Genomic DNA, 23,471 nt, shown 5'->3' on the forward strand with positions numbered 1-23,471 from the left:
CCCACCCAGGTGAGGATGGTCCCACCCAGGTGAGGATGGTCCCACCCAGGTGAGGACGGTCCCACCCAGCTGAGAGTGGTCCCACCCAGATGAGAGCTGTCCCATCCAGGTGAGAGCGGTCCCACCCAGGTGAGAGCTGTCCCATCCAGGTGAGAGCTGTCCCATCCAGGTGAGAGTGGTCCCATCCAGGTGCGAGTGGTCCCACCCAGGTGAGAGCTGTCCCATCCAGGTGAGAGTGGTCCCACCCAGGTGAGAGCTGTCCCATCCAGGTGAGAGTGGTCCCATCCAGGTGAGAGTGGTCCCACCCAGGTGAGAGTGGTCCCACCCAGGTGAGAGTGGTCCCACCCAGGTGAGAGTGGTCCCACCCAGGTGACAGTGGTCCCACCCAGCTGAGAGTGGTCCCACCCAGCTGAGAGTGGTCCCACCCAGGTGAGAGCGGTCCCACCCAGGTGAGAGTGGTCCCACCCAGGTGAGAGTGGTCCCACCCAGCTGAGAGAGGTCCCACCCAGGTGAGAGCGTTCCTACCCAGGTGATAGCGGTCCCACCCAGGTGAGAGCTGTCCCACCCAGCTGAAAGACGGTGGAGAGGGTTTGAAGCAGGATGGCGTGGTCAAACATGTCAAACAAAGGCTGCAGACAAAGGCCAGGAGGAAAACCTTACCTTTGCCTCAGTCACATAATAATAATCTTTACTGTTACAAGTAGGCTTACATTAACACTGCAATGTAGTTACTGTGAAAATCTGCTAGTCGCCACATTCTGGTGCCTGTTCGGGTAAACAGGAGAATTTCAGAATTTCCAAATTACCTTCTAGCACGTCTTTCGGGACTTGTGGGAGGAAACCCGCGCAGACATGGGGAGAATGTGCAGACTCCGCACAGACAGTGACCCAAGCCGGGAAGCGAACCCGGGACCCTGGCGCTGTGAAGCCATAGTGCTCCCTACTATCCTACTGTGCTGCCCACGGAGTAGATCATGGCACAATGGTCATGTCACTCGACCAGTAACTCAGGGGTCCGGGCTAATGTGTGTGGACACCGGTTCAAATCCCACCATAGCAGTTGGTGAATTTATGAATTGAAAATCGCTTATTGTCACAAGTAGGCTTCAAATGAAGTTACTGTGAAAAGCCCCTAGTCGCCACATTCCGGTGCCTGTTCGGGGAGGCTGGTACGGGAATTGAACCGTGCTGCTGGCCTGCCTTGGTCTGCTTTAAAAACCAACAATTTAGCCCTGTGATAAACCAGCCCCATAATTTAAATTAATTTAATAAAATCTGGAATCTAAAGCTAGTCTTATGGTGATCATGAAACTGTGATCGTAAAACCCTATCTGGTTCATTAATGTCCTTTGGGCCATCCTTACACAATCTGGCCTACTTTCCACAGCAATATGATTGATTCTTAACTGCCCTCTGAGGTGGCCGGGCAAGGGAAATAAGAGATGGGCACCAAATTCTGGCCTTGCCAACAATAACCGCATCCCATGAATGAATATTTAAAAAAATTATAAGATGCTTCTTTCTTCCTTATTTTACTATCCATTGGTGTATTGTGAGCTGAATATTTGCATAGATGTTCAAATCTGACCATGACAGGCTATTCCCTCCATGTAAACAAATTATTCTGATCACATTTACCCTCCCTATGCCTACGGCTCTCCAACCCCTTTCATTCATCCACCTATCCAATATCACTTGAGTATCATCATTTCTTGCCTCACTGGTAATGTGAGTCCTTGTACCTATTGTCCCGATGGGCGGGCCTCTGTCAATAAATGTGGGGCTGGGATGCTGGTAGATGAGCACAGTCTGTCCCTGCTGCAGCCTGATCTATCTGACAGAACCTCCTTTTCCTCTTCCTCCAAGAAGGAATGATGTGGAGATGCCGGCGTTGGACTGGGGTGAGCACAGTAAGAAGTCTTACAACACCAGGTTAAAGTCCAACAGGTTTGTTTCAAACACGAGCTTTCGGAGCACGGCTCCTTCTTCAGGTGAATGGAAAGGCTTGTTCCAGAAATGTTTATATAGACACAGATGTGGAGATGCCGGCGTTGGACTGGGGTGAGCACAGTAAGAAGTCTCACAACACCAGGTTAAAGTCCAACAGGTTTGTTTCAAACACGAGCTTTCGGAGCACGGCTCCTTCTTCAGGTGAATGGGGCCCATTCACCTGAAGAAGGAGCCGTGCTCCGAAAGCTCGTGTTTGAAACAAACCTGTTGGACTTTAACCTGGTGTTGTGAGACTTCTTACTATATAGACACAGTCAGGGATGCCCGGAATGCGAGCACCTGCAGGCAATCAAATCATCAAAGATGCAGAGAGAGAGGTAACTCCAGGTTAAAGAGGTGTGAATTGTCCCAAGCCAGTTCAGTCGGTAGGCCTCTGCACGTCCAGGCTTGTTGGTGGGGGCCGAATGTAATGCGACATGAATCCCAGATCCCGGTTGAGTCCGCATTCATGCGTGCGGAACTTAGCTATAAGTTTTTGCTCAGCAATTTTGCGTTGTCGCGTCTCCTGAAGGCCTCCTTGTAGAATGCTGACCCGGAGATCAGAGGCTGAATGTCCTTGACTGCTGAAGTGTTCCCCAACTGGAAGGGAACAGTCCTGCCTGTTGATAGTCGCACGATGCCCGTTTATTCGTTGTCGCAGTGTCTGCATGGTCTCGCCAATGTACCACGCTTTGGGACATCCTTTCCTGCAGCGTATGAGGTAGACTACATTGGTCGAGTCGCACGAGTATGCGCCGCGTACCTGGTGGGTGGTGTTTCCACGTGTAATGGTGGTGTCCATGTCGATGATCTGGCATGTCTTGCAGAGATTACCCTGGCAGGGTTTTGTGGTGTTGTGGTTGCTGTTCTGAAGGCTGGGTAATTTGGTGCAAACAATGGTTTGTTTGAGGTTGCGCGGTTGTTTGAAGGCCAGTAGTGGGGGTGTGGGGATGACCTTGGCAAGATGTCCATCCTCGCTGATGATGTGTTGGAGGCTGCGAAGAAGATGTCGTAGTTTCTCCGCCCCAGGAAAGTACTGGACGACGAAGGGTACTCTGTCAGTGGTGTCCCGTGTTTGTCTTCTGAGGAGGTCGGTGCGGTTTTTTGCTGTGGCGCGGTGGAACTGTCGATCAATGAGTCGAGCGCCATATCCCGTTCGTACGAGGGCATCTTTCAGCATCTGTAGGTGTCTGTTGCGCTCCTCCTTGTCTGAGCAGATCCTGTGTATACGGAGGGCTTGTCCATAGGGGATGGCTTCTTTAATGTGTTTCGGGTGAAAGCTGGAGAAGTGGAGCATCGTGAGATTATCTGTGGGCTTGCGGTAAAGCGAGGTGCTGAGGTGACCGTCCTTGATGGAGACGAGTGTGTCCAAGAATGGAACTGAATTTGGAGAATAGTCCATGGTGAGTTTGATGGTGGGATGGAACTTATTGATGTCATCGTGTAGTCGTTTCAGTGATGTCTCGCCGTGGGTCCAAAGGAAGAAAATGTCATCGATGTATCTGGTGTATAGCATCGGTTGAAAGTCCTGTGTGGTGAGGAAGTCCTGTTCAAACTTGTGCATGAAGATGTTGGCATATTGAGGTGCAAATTTGGTCCCCATGGCTGTTCCGTGCGTCTGGATGAAGAATTTGTTGTCGAAGGTGAAGACGTTGTGGTCTAGAATGAAACGGATGAGTTGCAGAATTGCGTCTGGAGATTGGCAGTTGTCGGTGTTGAGGACTGAGGCTGTTGCAGCAATGCCGTCGTCATGGGGGATGCTGGTGTAGAGTGCCGAGACATCCATTGTGACGAGGAAGTTCTGCACGCATGAATGCGGACTCAACCGGGATCTGGGATTCATGTCGCATTACATTCGGCCTCCACCAACAAGCCTGGACGTGCAGAGGCCTACCGACTGAACTGGCTTGGGACAATTCACACCTCTTTAACCTGGAGTTACCTCTCTCTCTGCATCTTTGATGATTTGATTGCCTGCAGGTGCTCGCATTCCGGGCATCCCTGACTGTGTCTATATAAACATTTCTGGAACAAGCCTTTCCATTCACCTGAAGAAGGAGCCGTGCTCCGAAAGCTCGTGTTTGAAACAAACCTGTTGGACTTTAACCTGGTGTTGTAAGACTTCTTACTGTCCAAGAAGGAAGCAAAAGGGAGTCACCATTGAAAAATCCATCATCCCAATAACATGGGTGTGCCAAAGTAATTAATTCAAGAACCCTTGTACCTGATCACAGGGCCTTGCATCTGGTTGTCCTTTTGCGGTCCTAAAACCTTGAAGTACAGCGGGACACCTTTGACAGACAATTTCATGGGGACATAGGTAGGCTCGAGTTTTCCAACCTAACAGAACAATGGACATTAATGGCACACAGGTATATTGGATAGGAATACAAACATATAGAAACCTCACACAGTGCATCTTTACAGCCTCCAGGATGTCCATGGAGGAAAACAACCAAATTATTAATTAATAATAATAGAAAATACACTTATAATACAAAAGATCAAGGGCAGAATCCTCCGTCCGTTCACGCCGGAGGGATTCTCCGGTCCCGCTGCAATGAACGGAGTTTTGGCTGAGCGTCAGATTCTCCGTGCACCCTGGCGATGCCAGGGCAAACTCGGATCGCAGTTCCCCGCTGTCAAATAGCCTCTGAACAGACACTGACTAGGGGATTGCAGCCAATGCATGTGGGCCTACACCTCAGCCGGGATATTTGAGAGAGAAAGAAAAATAAATTGGAAAGGAAAAGACTATAGCCTCTTGAACATACCCTACTGAGTAGTACTGCACTCATGTATGCTTCACCCGTTGCCTATGTATTTACATTGTGTATTTATGTTTGCCCTATTACGTTTTTTTCTCTCGTGTATGGAATGATCTGTCTGGACTGTATGCAGGACAATACTTTTCACTGTACCTCGCGACACGTGACAATAAACAAATCCAATCCAATATCTCTCTTTCATAAATGGATGATTATACCGAGAGTGACATTTTAAAAAAAAATTCACGGGATGTGTGGGTCGCTGGCAAGCCCAGAGTTTGTTGTCCATTCCGAATTGCCCTTGAACTGAGTGGTTTACTGCGCCAGAGTAAACTTTCAGAGGGCAGTTCATCATCGTTGACCATTGCTGTGGGTCTGGAGTCACCTGGAGGTCAGGTTCGGTAAAGGTGGCAGATTTCCTTCCTTAAAGGATATTAGAGAACCAGATGGGTTTTTACATCCTCCAATTAATTACCTTCATATACACTAGAGGCTGCAAGCGATATTAAGGTTATACTCAGTGCTTTGATTTAGAATTTTTACATACAATTTACAGTGCAGAAGGAGGTCATTCGGCCCATCGAGTCTGCACCGGCTCCTGGAAAGAGCACACTACCCAAGGTTAACACCTCACCCTATCCCCATAACCCAGTAACCCCACCCACCACTAAGGGCAATTTTGGACACTAAGGGCAATTTACCATGGCCAATCCACCTAACCTGCACATCTTTGGACTGTGGGAGGAAACCAGAGCACCCGGAGGAAACCCACGCACACACAGGGAGGATGTGCAGACTCCGCACAGACAGTGAACCAAGCCGGAATCGAACTTGGGACCCTGGAGCTGTGAAGCGATTGTGCTATCCACAATGCTACCGTGCTGCCCTGTAATATCTGTAATTGATCTGTAATATAATACACTGCTGCTCCCTTAAAAACATGGGTGACCGATAACACTTCCAACCATAAAAGAATGAATAGGCTGGGCTTCTTTGGTCTTAAAAAGCAAAGGGTGAAGATTAACGTAGAAAGATAGGAAATAGTAGCAGGAATAGGGTATTCGGCCCATCGAGTCTGCCCTGTCATTTAACATAATCAGGGCTGATCCTCTATCTCACTACCATACTCCCAGGCTCTCCCCATACCCCTTGACATCTTTATAATCTAGAAAACTATCTATTTATAATCTAGAAAACTATATATCGCAGTGGCACTGAGTTCATCAGCCTGAATTCTGTAGTCAGGTCTCTGGAGTGGGCCTTGAACTCATAAACCTCTGACACAAAGACAAAAGTAGGGGCTGGTTTAGCTCACTGAGCTAAATCGCTGGTTTTAAAGCAGACCAAGCAGGCCAGCAGCACAGTTCGATTCCCATACCAGCCTCCCCGGACAGGCGCCGGAATGTGGCGACTAGGGGCTTTTCACAGTAACTTCACTGAAGCCTACTCGTGACAATAAGCGATTTTCATTTCATTTCATTTCATTCATTATTTCCTTCTTCAATACATTTAGGGCGGTATTCTCCGCTCCCAATAAAAATCGGGATGGCCGTTGTGAATTTGGCCGAGGTTCACCACGGCCTCGGGGTCCGCTCCCCGCACCTAATTCACCCCCACCCGGGGGGCTAGGAAAGGGGCCCCCGTCATTCCCGGCCGCGACCTCATCGTGCCGGAAAATACGCGGAAACGGCGCTTTTCTGATGTCATCCGCGCATGCGCGGGTTGCCGGTTCCAACCCACGCATGCGCGGATGACATCAGCGCGCAGACGGCACGAACCCGCGCATGTGCGGTGCCGTCTTTCTCCACTGCCGCCTGGCAAGACGTGGCGGCTTGATATTGCCGGGCGGCGGAGGGGAAAGAGTGCGTTGGTGGGCACCGATCGCGGGCCTGTCCTCTCCCGAGCACAGTCGCGGTGCTCCCGTCCAAATCTGGCCCCGAGATGCCCCAAACGGGCATCTGGCGCCCGTTTCACAAATGCAGCGACCAGGTGTGGTTGCTGCCGTGGTGAAATGGACGTGAAGGGTCGGCCGCTCAGCCCATCGGGCTTGGAGAATCGCCGTTCGCCGTGAAAAATGGCGAACAGCGATTTTTCCGGGGGGGGGGAGAATCGCTGGGGGCCCAGGGGGGCACAGTCTTCTGTGGTCGAGAATTCCCCAGGTTCACCACCCTCTGAGCGAAGAAATTTCTCCTCATCTCTGTCCTTAAATAAAAATAAATACAGTAATCTTTATTGTCAAAAGTAGGCTTACATTAACACTGCAATGAAGTACGCTAACCTCTTATGTGGTACTTTATCAAAAACTTCCTGAAAATCCAAATACAGCACATCGACTAGTTCACCTGTATCTATTCTACTAGTTACATTCTCAAAAAACTCCAAGTTGTCAAACATGATTTCCCTTTCATAAATGTATGTTGACTTTATCTAATTACGTTGATATTTTCTAAGTGTCCCGTTACCACACCCTTTATAATAGACCTCAGCATTTTCCTTATTACTGATATTAGGTTAGCCGGTCTGTAATTTCCTGTTTTCTCTCTTCCCTCCTTTTTTAAATAGCGGGATTACATTTGCCGCCCTCAAACCTGATGGGACTCTTCCAGAATCAACAGAATTTTGGAAGATGACGACCAACGCATCCACTATTACCATGTCAACCTCCTTTTGTACCCTGGGATGTCTATTATGAGACCCTGGGGATTTAGCTGCTTTCAGTCCCGTTAATTTCTCCAACATTATTTTCTGGTAATACTAATTTCCTTCAATTCCTCCTTCTCATTAGGCCACTAGCATTTCTGGGAAGTTATCTGTGTCTTCCTCCATAAAGACAAAACTAAAGTCATTGTTTAATTGCTCTGCTATTTCCTTGTTCTCTATTATAATATCCTCCTGTTTCAGACTGTAAGGGACCTACATATGTCTTCACTAACCTTTTTCTTTTTATATATTTGTAGAAGTTTTTTAAAAAAACGCATTTATTACAAACTTGTATCAAAGTAGGTTATAGCAAATAAACACCCCGGGAAACATACTTCCCAAATGTCAGCTATACAGTTTGTACAACCTTTCGTGCCAAGTCCCTAACCTTTAGATACCTGAACTCAGTACCTCGGCAGCTCTACCCTCTCTCTTAGCTCCTCCAGACTGGCGAACTCTTCCTCCAAATACAAATCCCTCACGTTGACCACTTCCCTCCACCTCCTGTATACACTATCCACCCCCCCCCTCCCCGTACAAAGTCAGAGATGATCGTGTCCACTTTCCGAAAAAAGGCCTTTGGTATAAAGATCGGGAGAGCCTGAAAGATAAACAAGAACTTCGGCAGAATATTCATTTTCACCACTTGGACCCTCCCCGCCATCGTTAAGTGCCGTGTATCCCACCTCTTAATAGTCTCCCTGGCCTCCTCCACCAGCTTCGTTAAGTTCCACTTATGGAGCCCCGTCCATTCCCTCGATATCCTCAAATACCTAAACCTATCCCTTGCTACCGGAAATAGCATCCCCCCTAAATTAGCCCACTGTGCCAGCTCATTCACCGGGAATATCTCGCTTTTATCTACATTCAGCTTGTACCCCGAGAACCCTCCAAATCTCCCCAACAGGCCCATAATCCTTCCCATACTCTCCAATGGATCCGAAACATACAGCAAGAGGTCATCGGCATAGAGCAACACCCGATGCTCCCTCTGTATCTGTAGAGGTTTTTACAGTCCGTTTTTATGTTACTTGCAAGTTTACTCTCACACTCTATCTTTCCCTTCTTTGTCCTCCTTTGCTGAAATCTGAACTTTTCCAATCCTCTGGCTTGCTACTTTGTCTGGCAGCTTTACATAACTCCTCTTTGGATCTAAACTATCCTTAACATCTTTTGTGAGCCACGGTTGGGCCATTTTTCTTGTGTTTTTGCGCCGGAAAGGAATGTATAACTGTTGCAATGCATACATTAATTCCTTAAATATTAGCCAAGGATTGATTGGATAGGATAGATATATGAGAAGCTGCTTCTCTTCCTGGGGGTCCAAAACTACTGCAGGCCACAAATATAAGATGAATAAATCCAAAATGAATTTCAGGTGAAATTTCCGCAGTCCGAGATTGGGCATAATGTGGAAAACGTGACTACAAAGGGTGACTGAGGCATTGGTGTACTTTCACGGGAAGTTAGGTAAGTACACGAGGAAGATGGGAATAGAAGGATGCTGAAGAGGCCCACGTGGAGTATAAAGACCAACATTGACATGTTGGGCCAAGTGGCTCGTTTCTGTCCTGTAAATTCCATTTAAAGGACATAAAGAAAGGAAACACAAACTCTGCAAATGAGATGATCGCTGTAGTCTCCCCACATGTTGGCAAAGGCAGTGATTTCAATTGCCTCCTGTTGGAATGGTCCCAGGGACCCCGTTTTCGGCTGGACGACAAATGCTGCACCCTTTCTGTGACAGAGCAGTGCGTCCGCAAACTCTGTGAGAAGAGGAGGAGAAGGAAAAGTTACAAGGCCTGGAAGATGTGTACAGCAAATCTTTCCACAACTGAGATCCAATCGAGAACTTGAGCACATAATTTAGAATGGATTCCTGGTATAGGACTGAGGGAGTGCTGCACTGTTGGAAGTGCAGTCCTTCGGATAAGACTTTGCACTGTAGGCCCGACTGCTCCCCTCAAGTGGATGTAAAAGATCCCACAATACTATTTTGAGGAGAGCAGGATCCCACCTGAAGGATAGCATCTCCAACAGTATAGAACTCCCTCAGTACTGAGTTGATGTCTTGGCCTCGTTTTTTAATGCAGAGAGCGGGGTGGCACTTGAGCCCATGACCTTCTGACTCAGGCAACAGTCCGACAGCAAACCGGGAGACCATCAGAGCCAGAGGTTAAAGGGGCGATTCTCCCAAATGGAGCCCAAGTGTTTGTATCGTCGTGAATGGCGTCGCGTTTCATGACAGCTCGAAACGGGCACAGGTACGATCGATTCTGGCCCCCATTTAGAAAATAGTCTATGCCTAGATTCCTCCCTCAAAAGTTCATAACCTCACACTTTTCCACATTGTATTTCATCTGCCACTTCATTGCCCACTCTCCTAGCCTGTCCAAATCATTCTGCAACCCCTTGCTTCCTCAATACTACCTGTCCCTCTACAGATCTTTGTATCATCTGTAAACTTAGCAACAGTGCCTTCAGTTCCTTCTTCCAGATCATTAATGTATATTGTAAAAACTTGTGGTCCCAGCACAGACCCCTGAGGCACACCACTAGTCACCGGCTGCCATCCTGAAAAAGACCCCTTTATCCTCACTCTCTGCCTTCTGCCAGTCAGCCAATCCTCTATCCATGCCAGGATCTTACCCTTAACACCATGGGCTCTTAACTTATTTAAGTCTCCTATGTGGCACCTTGTCAAAGGCTTTCTGGAAATCTAAATAAGTCACGTCCACTGGTTCTCCTTTGTCTAACTTCCTTGTTACCTCCTCAAAGAACTCTCACAGACTTGTCAGACATGACCTCCCTTTGACAAAGCCATGCTGACTCAGTCCTTTCTTACCATGCACTTCCAAGTGCTTCGCGGTCTCATCTCTAATAACAGACTCTAAAATCTTACCAATGACCGAAGTCAGACTAACCGGCCTATAATTTCCCGTCTTCTGCCTTCCTACCTTCTTAAACAGTGATGTTACATTAGCCACCTTCCAGTCCTCTGGGACCCTTCCTGCTTCCAGTAATTCCTGAAGGATCATCACTAATGTCTCCACAATTTCCTCAGCTATCTCTTTTAGGACCCTAGGGTGTAGTCCATCCAGTCCCGGTGACTTATCCACCTTTAGACTTTTCAGTTTCCCCAGAACCTTCTCCTTAGTGATGGTCACTGCACTCACCTCTGTCCCCTGGTTCTCCTGGAGCTCTGGCATCCCACTGGTGTCTTCCACCGTGAAGACTGATGCAAAATAACTATTCAGTTCGTCTGCCATTTCTTTGTTTCCTATTATTACTTTTCCAGCCACATTTTCTACTGGTCCAATGTCTATTTTTGCCTCTCTCTTACCTTTTATATATTGAAAAAAAATCACTTCCTATCTTCCTTTATATTACTACTGTAGCTAGCTTGCACTCATACTTCATCTTCTCCCTCCCTTATTGCTTTTTTAGTTGTCCTCTGCTCACTTTTAAAGGCATTCCAATCCTCTGGTTTCGCACTAATCCTCATCACTTTGTATGCTTTTTCTTTAGCCCTTATGCTGTCCTTGACATCCCTCGTCAGCCATGGAGGCCGTCTCCTCCCCTTAGTATGTTTCCTCCTCCTTGGGATGAATTTCTGTTGTGCCCCCCTAATAACCCCCAAAAACTCCTGCCATTGCTGTTCCACTGTCTTCCCTGCTAGGCTCCTTCTCCAATCAACTCTGGCCAGCTCCTCCCTCATGTCTTTGTAGTTACCCTTATTTAATTGTAATACCGTGGCATCTGATTGCAGCTTCTCCCTCTAAAACTGCAGGGCAAATTTGATCATATTGTGGTCACTGCTCCCTAAGGGAGCAAGGTGGAAGTGAAGGCTTAAGTGGGTTGGTGCAGACTCGATGGGCCGAATGGCCTCCTTCTGCACTGCATGCTTAAATATATTTTCATAGAATTTACAGTTGAGAAGGAGGCCATTCGGCCCATCGAGTCTGCACCGGCTCTTGGAAAGAGCGCCCTACCCGAGGTCAACACCTCCACCCTATCCCCATAGCCCAGTAACCCCACCCAACACTAAGAGCAATTTTGGACACCAAGGGCAATTTATCATGGCCAATCCACCTAACCTGCACATCTTTGGACTGTGGGAGGAAACCGGAGCACCCGGAGGAAACGCACGCACATATGGAGAGAGCGTGCAGACTCCACACAGACAGTGACCCAAGCCGGGAATCGAACCTGGGACCCTGGTGCTGTGAAGCAATTGTGCTATCCACAATGCTACCGTGCTGCCCTATGTATGTTCTATGTAAAAAACTTGGACATACAAAGAATGTGAAGATTTGAACAAAGATGAGTCCCATTGGACACAAAATGTTAACTCTGATTCCCCCTCCCGAGGTGCTGCCAGACTTGCTAAATTTTTCCAGCACTGTCTGTTTTTATATACTTGAACATATAAACCGGGTTGACATTTCAGTGCAAAACTGAAGGAATTTTGCTTTGCAGAAGGTGCCACAATGAGGTCCATTCTGCGTGTTTAGGTGGATGTTAGGTTCCATTGCACTATTGAAGATCAGGAAGTTTTCCTGATGGCTGGTCAATTTTCTCCAACGATCAACATAATCAAGGACAGATCAACCTGCCGCTGCTGTTTGTGCTGAATCATACAAAAATCCTGCAGCAATGAAGGAGGCCATTCAGCCCATCCTGCCTGCTCTGACTAGCTGAAAAAACTCCTGACTAGTCCCAGATTGGCTGCCAGATTTGCCAAGCCAGTCACTGCACTTCAAAATAGTTTTGTTCTCATGAAGCAAGCCACAATACAGAGCATTTATTTACTTTCCTATTCACAGTCTGTGGTATATTTCTGAGCAGGCTCATCCTGAGCTATTGATAGACTCCTGATACTGTTGAATTGACGCATTTGCAACGAGGGTATAATGCCGTGTGCTCTTACCGCGCTTTAATTGGTTCTGTGACTTGCTTGGACCTTCCATTAGGCTCACCGTTCTTTTAAGAAGAGATATTCGAAAGCTATAATATGAGAACAGAATACAGTGTTATCCTTCCTGTATGCTATAGAAAATACACCATTATTGGGGAACAAGGAGTATTAGTGGTAAGTGGGAATATCTTGGTCGCCTGTGCTAATAGCTCATAATGTGGCTCAGCTTCATTTTTTGTTTAATAATCATTCATGTGAAGCATCATGGGAGGTTCCACTGCATTGAAGGCATGATATAAATGCAAGTGGTTGTTGTTGCTGGAGTGTAAGTCAGTAGTGGGTTTTGAAGATCCTTTAATGGAGATGGAGGTGAGAGATAGCTTTGAGAGGGTGATGCCACAAATACAGCAAATGGTACGGCTGTCAATATGGTACGGCCCTGGATCACTGACCGTGTGGCGTTTGCACTTTCTCCCCGTATCTGCGTGGGTTTCTTCTGGGTGCTCCGGTTTCCTCCCACAGTCCAAAGATGCGCAGGTTAGTTGGATTGGCCATGATAAATTGCCCCTTAGTGTCCAAAAGGTTAGATAGCGTTACTGGGCTATGAGGATAATAATAATAATAATCACTTATTGATTTATTGATTATTGGACTTTAGTAAGGCCTTTGACAAGGTCCCTCAAGGTAGACTGGTACAAAAGGTGAGGTCACAGGGGATCAGGGGTGAGCTGGCAAGGTGGATACAGAACTGGCTAGGTCATAGAAGGCAGAGAGTAGCAATGGAAGGGCGCTTTTCTGATTGGACGGCTGTGACTAGTGGTGTTCCGCAGGGATCAGTGCTGGGACCTTTGCTGTTCGTAGTATATACAAATGATTTGGAGGAAAATGTAACTGATCTGATTAGTATGTTTGCAGATGACACAAAGGTTGATGGAATTGCGGATAGCGATGAGGACTGTCAGAGGATACAGCAGGATTTAGATAGTTTGGAGACTTGGGCGGAGAGATAGCAGATGGAGTTTAATCCGGACAAATGTAAGATAATGCAGTTTGGAAGGTCTAATGCAGGTAGGGAATATACAGTGAATGGTAGAACTAAAGAGTATTGAAAGTCAGAGAAATCTAGGTGTACAGGTTCACAGGTCACTGAAAGGGGCAACACAGGTGGAGAAGGTAGTCAAGAAGGCATACGGCATGCTTGCCTTCATTGGCTGGGGCATTGAGTATAAGAATTGGCAAGTCATGTTGCAGCTGTATAGAACCTTAGTTAGGCCGCACTTGGAGTATAGTGTTCAATTCTGGTCACCACACTACCAGAAGGATGTGGAGGATTTAGAGAGGGTGCAGAAGAGATTTACCAGGATGTTGCCTGGTATGGAGGGCATTAGCTATGAGGAGCAGTTGAATAAACTCGGTTTGTTCTCACTGGAACGACGGAGGTTGAGGGGCGACCTGATAGAGGTCTACAAAATTATGAGGGGCATAGACAGAATGGATAGTCAGAGGCTTTTCCCCGGGGTAGAGGGGTCAATTACTAGGGGGGATAGGTTTAAGGTGCGAGGGGCAAGGTTTAGAGTAGATGTACGAGGCAGGTTTTTACACAGAGGGTAGTGGGTGCCTGGAACTCGCTGCTGGAGGAGGTGGTGGAAGCAGGGACAATAGTGACATTTAAGGGGCATCTTGATAAATACATGAATAGGATGGGAATAGAGGGATACGGACCCAGGAAGTGTAGAAGATTTTAGTTGAGTCGGGCAGCATGGTCGGCACGGGCTTGGAGGACTAAAGGGCCTGTTCCGGTGCTGTACTTTTCTTTGTTCTTTGTATTGTCACAGGTAGGCTTCAGTGAAGTTACTGTGAAAAGATAGAATGGAGGCGTGGGCTTAAGTAGGGTGCTCTTTCCAAAAGGCCGGGGCAGACTCGATGGGCTGAATGGCCTCCTTCTGCGCTGTAGGGATCCTATGTGTGAGTGGGAAACAAGATGCTGGCCAGAGTTTTGGAGGAGCTAAGAAAATGAGATGTCTGAGAATGATAGAATGGTTACTGCACGGGAGGAGGCCATTCTGTCTGCCGTATCTGTGCTGGCTCTCTGTAAAAGACCCTCAACTTGTCTCACTCCCCTGCCTTTATCCCAATAGCCCTGCAGTGTCCTTTTTGTCAGATAAGGCCCAATTCTCTTCTGAAAGCCAAGATCATATCTGCCTCCACCATATCCTCAGGTAGTGCATTCCAGATTCCAACCTTTAACTGCATAAAAAAAACTTTTCCTCGTGTCACCATTGATTCTCTTGCCAACACCTTGGGCTGGAATCTCCGCAGCCCCGCGCTGAAATCCCGTTTGGCGCGGGGGCAGAGAATCAAAGTTCACGATGGAATCAGACCCGGCACTGCTTCGGCGATTCTCCGGGCCCTGAGTATCCGCACGCCCGCGAATTACGCCGCGTGGCTGGGGGGCCATTGCCAGAGGCACGCCCTGTGGTGAGGATATGGAGTTTGCAGTGGGGGCCAAACACAATGTCTTAGGTCTGCCCACTATTAAGCTGGTGTCATTTCCAGCTCATCCTAGGTTAGGGCCGGGGTTCTCCCCTACCCGGCGAGGCGGGGAGTCCTGGCGTGTTGGAGTGGCATGAACCTTTCCGGCGTCGGGCCGCCCCAAAGGCGGTACTTCGGCCCATCGCGGGCCAGAGAATCGCTGCAGGGGGCCCACCGACCGGCGCGGGGGGCCCGCCAACCGGCGCAATTCCCGTCCCAGCTGAATCTGGGGGGTGGAGAATTCTGGACACGGCGGGGACGGCGATTGACGCCAGCCCCGGGCGATTCTCCGACCCGACGGGGGGTCAGAGAATTCCGCCCTAGGTGTTTAACTAGCCCTGTGGCGACAGCAAAGCAGAAGGGGAGTCAAGCATAGTGTAATGATTTAAGCCAGGTCTTTGAGATTGGCCAATTAGAATACGAGTTCTACGAGGGTTTGTAAATAAAAGGAATTCTGGTGACGGGACTTCTGCCTCTGTGGACATATTACAGTGGCGATGAGGAAAACGGAACGACCTGAAGAAACCTGCTCTTCAGCAGCTGCCGCATATTGAGGGTAAGCCACTGACAGGCAAAATGCCTTTATTCGGAAAGTTGGACTCTTTTGACCCGGCACGGAAGACTGGGCCCAATATGTAGAGCGGATTAAGTACTTCTTTAGATGAAGTACTTCTTTACAGCAAACAAATATAATTCCGGAAGAAAAGCAACGGGTCATTCTGCTGACCGCGTGTGGACCAGCAGCCCTTGCCATTATGTGTAGTCTCACTTTTCTGGAGGCACTTTCCTGGAATTGGTGGATTTAGTAAAAGAATACTATTACCCCCAAGCCACCTCTGATCCTGCGAAGGTACCAGTTTTACTCGGCATTCCAAGGCACTGGGGAGTCAGTTACAAACTTTTTAACAAGATTAAGGCGAATTTGACCTGACGCTAATAAGTTCACCAGAAGTCCCGTCACCAGAATTCCTTTTATTTACAAACCCAATAGCTGAACAACCATGACCATTCAGTCTGCTGTCTACACCGGGCGTTCAGAGGATCTGACACTCCCTGTTATATACACAGAAAGAGGGGTTCCCTGATTGGGCCATTAATCAGGTAACTCGTATTCTAATTGGCCAATCACAAGGGCCTAAGTCACTACACCTAGTCACAGAGAATGTTGTTCATGATTTTGGTTAGGATCATTTAACATGGTGGGAGAACTGGGAACCGGAACTGAAAGCTTTAAAGTTTTAAATGGGGAGTTCAGGAAAGACAGGCATGACTGTGGGAGATGACAACAGGTTCATGAAATCGGAAAGGGAAGGTTAGTGATGTTTGGAAGCATGGAGAGGTTGAGGCGGAGGTTTTTTCTTGAGAAAATTTGTTGGTTTTGAGAAGGGGAGGATCATCCCTAAAAGAAGGGAGCCATTTACAATTCAGCTCGTATGGGAGCCAGAAAGAAATTTGGTTTAAAATTGGAAAATGTAGTCGGTCTGGCTGCATCTGTGGAAACAGAAACAGAATCAACCTTTCAAGTCCGTATAACGCTTCGGATTCAAAATGTTAACTCTGTTTCTCTCTCCACAGATGTTGTCAGACCTTCCAGGCAATTTCTGTTTTTGTTTCAGATTCCAGCAACCACAGCATTTTGCTTGTATTTTAGGGAAGTTTGGTGTTCAGGAATTTAGTGGGAATGGGGCAAGGAAACAGAGGTTCCAAAATCCTCTGTGAACTTGGAAAATGCACACGATTGATATCGATCCTGGACAATTGTTCGAGAATTTAAAGCATCGTCAAATTAATCAGCCATAGAAGTGTTACAGTGTTGGAGCAATGGAAGTTGGGGGATACACAAGAGGCCAGGGGCAAAGAGATCTTGGAGGATTAGAGAAGATTATAATCAAATTAAATGTGAGAGTTAGCAAAGACAGCAGGGAATTTTATTTTGATAGAGAGGGTTCTCATCAAAGGATTGATTTTATTGCTTGTCTGGAGAAAGATCTAGCTCACAGTGGCAGAAATCTGTGTGATTTATGTGCAATTCTATTTCACTGAGTAGATGTTTCTCAGTCTGGATGAGCAGCAGTGGAAATGTGAGCACCTTTGAACCTGGTTGTGTGTCAGTGCTACTTACTGACTGCTGGACTGAGTGGCCGTCAGCCCGCTGCCTGAAGGAGGCACTGGGGGGCAGCTGCTGAAGTACTCCACCTCCAGGTTGAATGTTGTTGGGATGGCGCTGTTGTTGGTGATCAGTAGCTGCCTCTTCACTGTGCCGTTCACCATCATGTCATTGAAGTCCAGAACTATCTCCTCACTGTGTAAAGAAGACCGTGTGGGGTTAAGGTTGCACTGTATGAAAACTGCACAGGTTTGGCAAGTTAAGAACAAAAAAAGTGGTGGTTGTGGTCATGTGGATAGGGTTTACCTGTCCTTGTAGCTGCCAGCAGGAAGGCTGTAAGTGACATTCAGGTCCATTGGTTTAGCCAATATCTCCAGTAGAAGTGGCTCTTTCATATCCTCTACTGTGCATGAGAGTATTACACCACTCAGTTCATGCTGAAAGGAAGCATCACATTACTCAAGGCATAGCATTTGGTCTAATATCTGGAGTTAGAACATATATACCAGACAATTGAATTGAAGCCAAATTCAATCTAATGATATATGTATAACCCTAACCTTAAATTCCAACACACAGGTTGCTGTCCTAGATGGGTTTTTATAGCCCATGAACCTGAGGTTATCAAGAGGCTTGTCAATCTTCTAGGAGTCTTCAGTAATTGAAGATTAATCTCCAAGACAGTACGGGGAGCAATACCCCGGAGGACTTTTCAAATCTTTCAACACGTTTGGTTGTTAGTTATGTCATGTGAGAGTATCTTTACGAAATGGGTGTTTATAAATGGGTGTGTCTAAATATCTGTAGTGAGAGTACCTTTAAGAAATGGGTGTTTACTACTGCAGTGATGTCAGAGAGTGGTTGGAGCTGGGCTGTCTGTCAGCTTTTTACTTTCGTTTTAGGCTGTTTGCTGCAGGGTGTGTTTTAGTTTAGTTTTCAGAGCTGGATAGCTGCAGTCACAGCCAGAAGGTGTATGAATCTCTCTCTGTAATCTAAAGACTGTAAATCGATCCTGGTGATTTAAAACTAATAACAGTAGTGACTTTAACCTGATGTGCTTCTGGTAAAAGGTGTTTTAAGTCGCATGGATTTTAAAAAGGAAAGCTTAAAAGGTTTACTTAGTGTTGTAGTCTTTGGGGGCTGTATTTGAATTAATGTTTGCTAAAATGTTCACTGTATGTTTTAAAAAGGTTAACTTGAGTTCACAGAATAAACATAGTTTTGCTTTAAAAAATACTTTTCCATTTCTGCTGTACCACACCTGTAGAGTGGGCCGTGTGCTCCCCATACCACAATCTATTAAAAGTTGTGGATCAGGTGAACTCCATGATACACTTTGGGGTTCTCTAAACCCTGGCCCATAACAGTTATAAAACTGAAGGTGTTGGGGAAAGTTGGGTTGTGAAACTGATGTTCAAGTTAATGAAAAGTCTGTCTGTTTTACAATGTGGGAAGATTTCACAGCGGGAGAATGGACATGTCGGGCGATCAATGAAGGAAGTGCGAAGGGGCAAGACCACTGGAGGAAGAAGGTCACGCGGGATTCATTGGATAGCTCTTTCAAAGAGCTGGAACAGGCATAATTGCAACACCATAAACCCCTAACTAAATACCTCAAATTAACGGCATTTGCTAATGCTGACTCTGATGTTTTACTGCACTCACCATGCTAAAAGTTGTTAATTCCACACATACCCCCGCCTCTTCATTTGGTCCCAAAGTGCAAGTTGCTGGGTCGGTGGTGACTCTACATTGATGTGCCTCACTTTCATGCAGCTTATTAACAAAGATAGACACAAAATCAAATGAGTATTATCAATGCTCATCAACACTTCCCGCGTTGAAGAAGATTTCCGAGTGGCTTGCTGTAAACTATAGGGATATCGGTGGACTGATAGTCAAAGAGATAGCCTCCTAAAAAGGAAGAGAGGTAATAAGGATAATGTGGTTGTGGAACACAGTTCCAAAAGATAGGGGCACAGAGGGTGCAACCTGGGATGTAGGGTTCAGTGAAGATTGGACAAGAAGGATTGAAACAAAGATAGCGATCTTAAAGCTAATGCGCTGCATAGGCGAGGCTGTCAGTGGTGCTTGGGAAGGGCAATTATGGGTCTGTGGAAGTTTGTAAAAAGTCTAAGGGTGTTTCACAGGAGTATTATCAAACAAACATGGATACTGAGCCACAATACGGGGCTATTAGGATAGATGACAGAAAGTTGAGTCAAAGAGTTAGGTTTTAAGGGGCGAAGAGAGGCAAAGAGGAGAAGATGTTTGGGAGGGTAGTCCCAGAACTTAGAGCCTCACAGTTGAAGACACAGCTGCTGTCGGTGGAGGTTTATAGATCTGGAAGAGGTGACAGATGGTAGTGAGACACAGTGCAATGGAGGAATTTGAAAGCAAGAAATAGAATTTTAATGTCAAGATATTGCTTAGCCAAGAGTCTATGCAGGTCTGAGAGCACAAATGTGATGGATAAATGGGATTTGGTGTGAGTTAGGATATGTGCAGCAGAGCTTTGGATGGTCTTAAGTTATAGAGAACTCTCTCCTCGTAATACTGAATATTTACATTCAGGGTAAATCAATAAGTTCACTTCTAATCAATATGTGTGTCTCCAGCTTTGAGTAGAGCGGGAGAGTTTTCAGGTAACTTGTCACAGTGAAGGGGCAAATACACAAGATAATTAGGGACGACAAAGGTGATACAACCCATCTTATCTTACTTCACCCAAGTGGAATGGCCATTGGATCAAGGAAAGCTGAATGTCACCTGACCACTAGCCCAAAACAATACAACATGGCGCAACATCCTATTTGACCCTGATTACAGTCTCGTAACAGAAAGTGGGAATAACCTCTTGTGGTCAAAAGTAAATGGATATAACTGGTTATGCCACAAATTTTGAAAGGAAAGTTTGGTGATAATATGTATGATAATTGAAGGCAGTGCCCGATCAGGTTTGCGTGAACTGCTTGATGAGGTGGCTCAACTCTATCAAACCACCTCCCACAATCAGGCATTGTGTTATCAATAAATGCATTGAGACATCATAAATTAAAAGTATTGGTGCACTTCCCCGGGGATTGCATTGTTAGAATGATACAATTGTTTGCCTCTGCGCACAGGATCTTTCTCAGACCTACCTCTCCCCAGGTGTATTTTACTGGCAGTAGCGTCTGGTTGAAGAGTTTCACCATCTCCCGCACCGGGATCCCAATGTAGACATCTTTGAAAGTGACAGCACAGGACAGCAGGCACACCTTCACCTCCTGGACTTCAGCCTGCACTGCAATGTGACTAGTAAGAGAAACAGCATTTCTAAAACCTTTTGCTGCATATTACAGCATTTCCAAGTGCTGTCGTTTGGGTAGGACATTAAACTGATACCTTGTCTGCCCTTCAGGTGGATCTTAGGGCAGGAGAGCGTTATCCCTGGTGTCCTGGCCAATATTTATCAAGCGGCACGGTGGTCAGCACTGCTGCCGGGTTCAATTCCAGCCTCTGGTGACTGTGTGGAGTTTGCACTTTCTCCCCGTGTCTGTGTGGGTTTCCTCTGGGTGCTCCAGTTTCCTCCCACAGTCCAAAGATATGCAGGTTAAGTGGATTGACCGTGATAAATTATCCCTTATAGCCAGGGATGTGCAGGTTAGGTTCAGGGGTTATTGAGATAGGGTGGGGAAGTGCGCACAGGTGGAGTGCTCTGTCAGAGGATTGGAGCAGACTCGATAGACCGAATGGCCTCCTCTTTAGGGATTCTATGATCTATTCTATGATCACTCAAACGGATTATCTGGTCATTATCACATTGTTGTTTGTGGGAGCTTGCTATGCATAAATTGGCTACCATTTTCCCAACATTATAAGACAACTGCTTCATCCCAGGAGTCAATGTAATGAACTTCGCTGAAGTATATCCTTTATTAAATAAGGAGACCAACATTGTATATAGTAGTCTGGGTGTAATCTCAGCAATGTCCTGTATAGTTAAAGCAAAACTTCCCCATTTATCCCCTTACAATGAAGGCCAACATTTCATTTGCTTTCCTAATTACCTGCTGTACCTGCATGCTAGCTTTTTCGAATTAAATCTAAATGCTCTGTACAGCAGTGTTCTGTAGTTTCTTTCCATTTAAATAGTAATCTTTTATTTTTCCTATCAACCACACATCTTACCAAGTTACTCTATTTGCCAACTTTCTCCCCACTCATTTAACCTGTCTATGTCCTTTGCAACCTCTTTGGGCAGAATGTAATGCCCTCCTCCATGTTTGGTGGTTGGGGTCATTTCATCAGGCATCAGCTCAGTTTGTGGGTGCTGCCAGCTTCCTGCCTCTGTCCTGATTAAGTCCATGGCGAGTAGACCCATGGATGGCTTTCCTGTTCAGCTGCCAATTATCATAGAATTTGTCATAGAATTTACAGAGCAGAAGGAGGCCATTCGGCCCATCGAGTCTGCACCGGCTCTTGGAAAGAGCACCCTACCCAAGGTCAACACCTCCACCCTATCCCCATAACCCAGTAACCCCACCCAACACTGAGGGCAATTTTGGTCACTAAGGGCAATTTATCATGGCCAATCCACCTAACCTGCACATCTTTGTGACTGTGGGAGGAAACCGGAGCACCCGGAGGAGACCCACGCACACATGGGGAGGATGTGCAGACTCCGCACAGACAGTGACCCAAGCCGGAATCGAACCTGGGACCCTGGAGCTGTGAAGCAATTGTGCTATCCACAATGCTACCGTGCTGCCTTGATTGAGACCCTTAAGCAAGAAATTAATTCTCACTTAGGAGCTTCATCCCATCACCACTGATATGAGGCCAGCGGCAGGTGGGGGGCTCACTATGCGGGCAGTATGGTGAGCGAAACTGCACGTGCGCTTGATTATGGGGTTGTCCCTGATTCAAAGGCACTCATTGCCTGATTGAAAGACCCATAATGGAAAGAGGGAGACCCATTGAGAGCCACCGTTAGACCCATGCCGCTCACCCCCTCTACAACCTCCACCCCATGATCTCCCAGCCACCATCACTCACTGTGCCCTGTGTCCATCGGTGATTCTGGACCTTGCCTGGGTGCCATAACAGCAACAACCATCACTACCCCAGTGGTGCTGCCCTTAACTAAAGCTGTGGGCTTCTGATTGACTGACACTCTTGATGGGTGGACCTTCTGCCCCTGGGGTCCTCGATGCCAGGGAAGGCCCAACATTAATCAAATGTCTGAGTGACACTTAATAAGGCAGACTTCCCCGTATTTCACTGTCACTGGGTCAAAATCCTGGAACTCTCTCCATAACAGCACTGTGGGTTGCACTACATTGACTGCAATGGTTAAAGAAGGCGGCTCTCAAGGGTAATCATGGATGGGCAATAAATGCTGGCCTAGCCAACGATGGCCACATCCCATGAACACATTTTTTAAAAAGCTTCCCCTGACAGTGGCACGAGAGGTTTTCTTGCTGGTCTATAGCTGGCAGGGAAAACTCCCATTGCCTCCATTATATAGCAGACTTTTTTGTCGTCCTCACAACTTGCTTTTACACCTGTCTTTGTATCATCAGCATTTTAGACCCAATACAGTCTGTCCCTTCATCCCAATAATTAATATAGATCGTAAATAGCTGAGGCGCCAGCTCTGATCCCTGTTTGCCGATGTGAAAATAACCTATTTATCCCAACTATTTGTTTCCTGCCAATTAGTAGTAATAATAATAATCTTTTATTGCCACAAGTATGAAGTTACTGTGAACAGCCCCGAATCGCCACATTGGGGCGCCTGTTCGGGGAGGCTGGTATGGGAATTGAACTCGTGCTGCTGGCCTTGTTCTGCATTACAAACCAGCTGTCTAGCCCACTGAGCTATACCAGACCTCCCCCAACCATGCTCCCATATTACCCCCAACATCATGAGCTTCTACCTTGTGTGGTTACCTTTCACTTGGCACCATATTTGAAATATCCAATCCACCACATCTACTGGTTCTCCTTTATCCACGCAGGAAACTGTGGAGGAAGCTGATTGGCCCTGCTTACCTTGTATTTCCGTTTTCTACTTTCAACTCAAGAACAGTCTTCAGGCTTTGACATTTGGTTGGTGTAAACGTGATGGTCACACAGTACTCGGCGAGTGGCAGCAGTTCCCCACGGGATGGTTCAAAGGTAAACTGTGAGACCTGCAATCATACAACGGGTTTGTGTCACATCTCTAACATTTATGTACATGAAAAGGAAATGATTATCAGACTATTGGAAAACAGCAGGGAAGTGGGACTAATTGAATACTTCTTTCAAAGAGGCAGCACAAGCATGATAGGCTGAATGGCCTCCTTTGCTGCAAGAATCCATGAATAAATTTGTGCTTATTCAGAGAATCATAGAATTTACAGTACAAAATTTACATTCGGCCCATCAAGTCTACATCGGCCCTTGGAAAGAGCACCCTGCACAAGCC

General features: G+C 46.7%; 1 protein-coding gene across 3 annotated transcripts in view; it reads right to left on the reverse strand.

Annotated features, from left to right (window-relative positions):
* The window catches only part of dlec1 (DLEC1 cilia and flagella associated protein), a 191,005-nt gene that overhangs the window by 64,185 nt on the left and 103,349 nt on the right, over positions 1–23,471 (reverse strand). For all 3 annotated transcript variants that reach the window (XM_038798563.1, XM_038798564.1, XM_038798562.1), the window contains exons 22-29: positions 23,054–23,193; positions 20,158–20,311; positions 18,680–18,790; positions 17,321–17,451; positions 17,030–17,209; positions 12,388–12,464; positions 9,072–9,223; positions 4,214–4,329 (exon numbers count right to left, since the gene is read on the reverse strand). In XM_038798563.1, the coding sequence (XP_038654491.1) occupies positions 4,214–4,329; positions 9,072–9,223; positions 12,388–12,464; positions 17,030–17,209; positions 17,321–17,451; positions 18,680–18,790; positions 20,158–20,311; positions 23,054–23,193 (1,061 nt within the window). The remainder of the gene's footprint in view (positions 1–4,213; positions 4,330–9,071; positions 9,224–12,387; positions 12,465–17,029; positions 17,210–17,320; positions 17,452–18,679; positions 18,791–20,157; positions 20,312–23,053; positions 23,194–23,471) is intronic.

This window comes from Scyliorhinus canicula, chromosome 5 (genome assembly GCF_902713615.1).
Source record: "Scyliorhinus canicula chromosome 5, sScyCan1.1, whole genome shotgun sequence".
Lineage (NCBI taxonomy): Eukaryota > Metazoa > Chordata > Chondrichthyes > Carcharhiniformes > Scyliorhinidae > Scyliorhinus > Scyliorhinus canicula.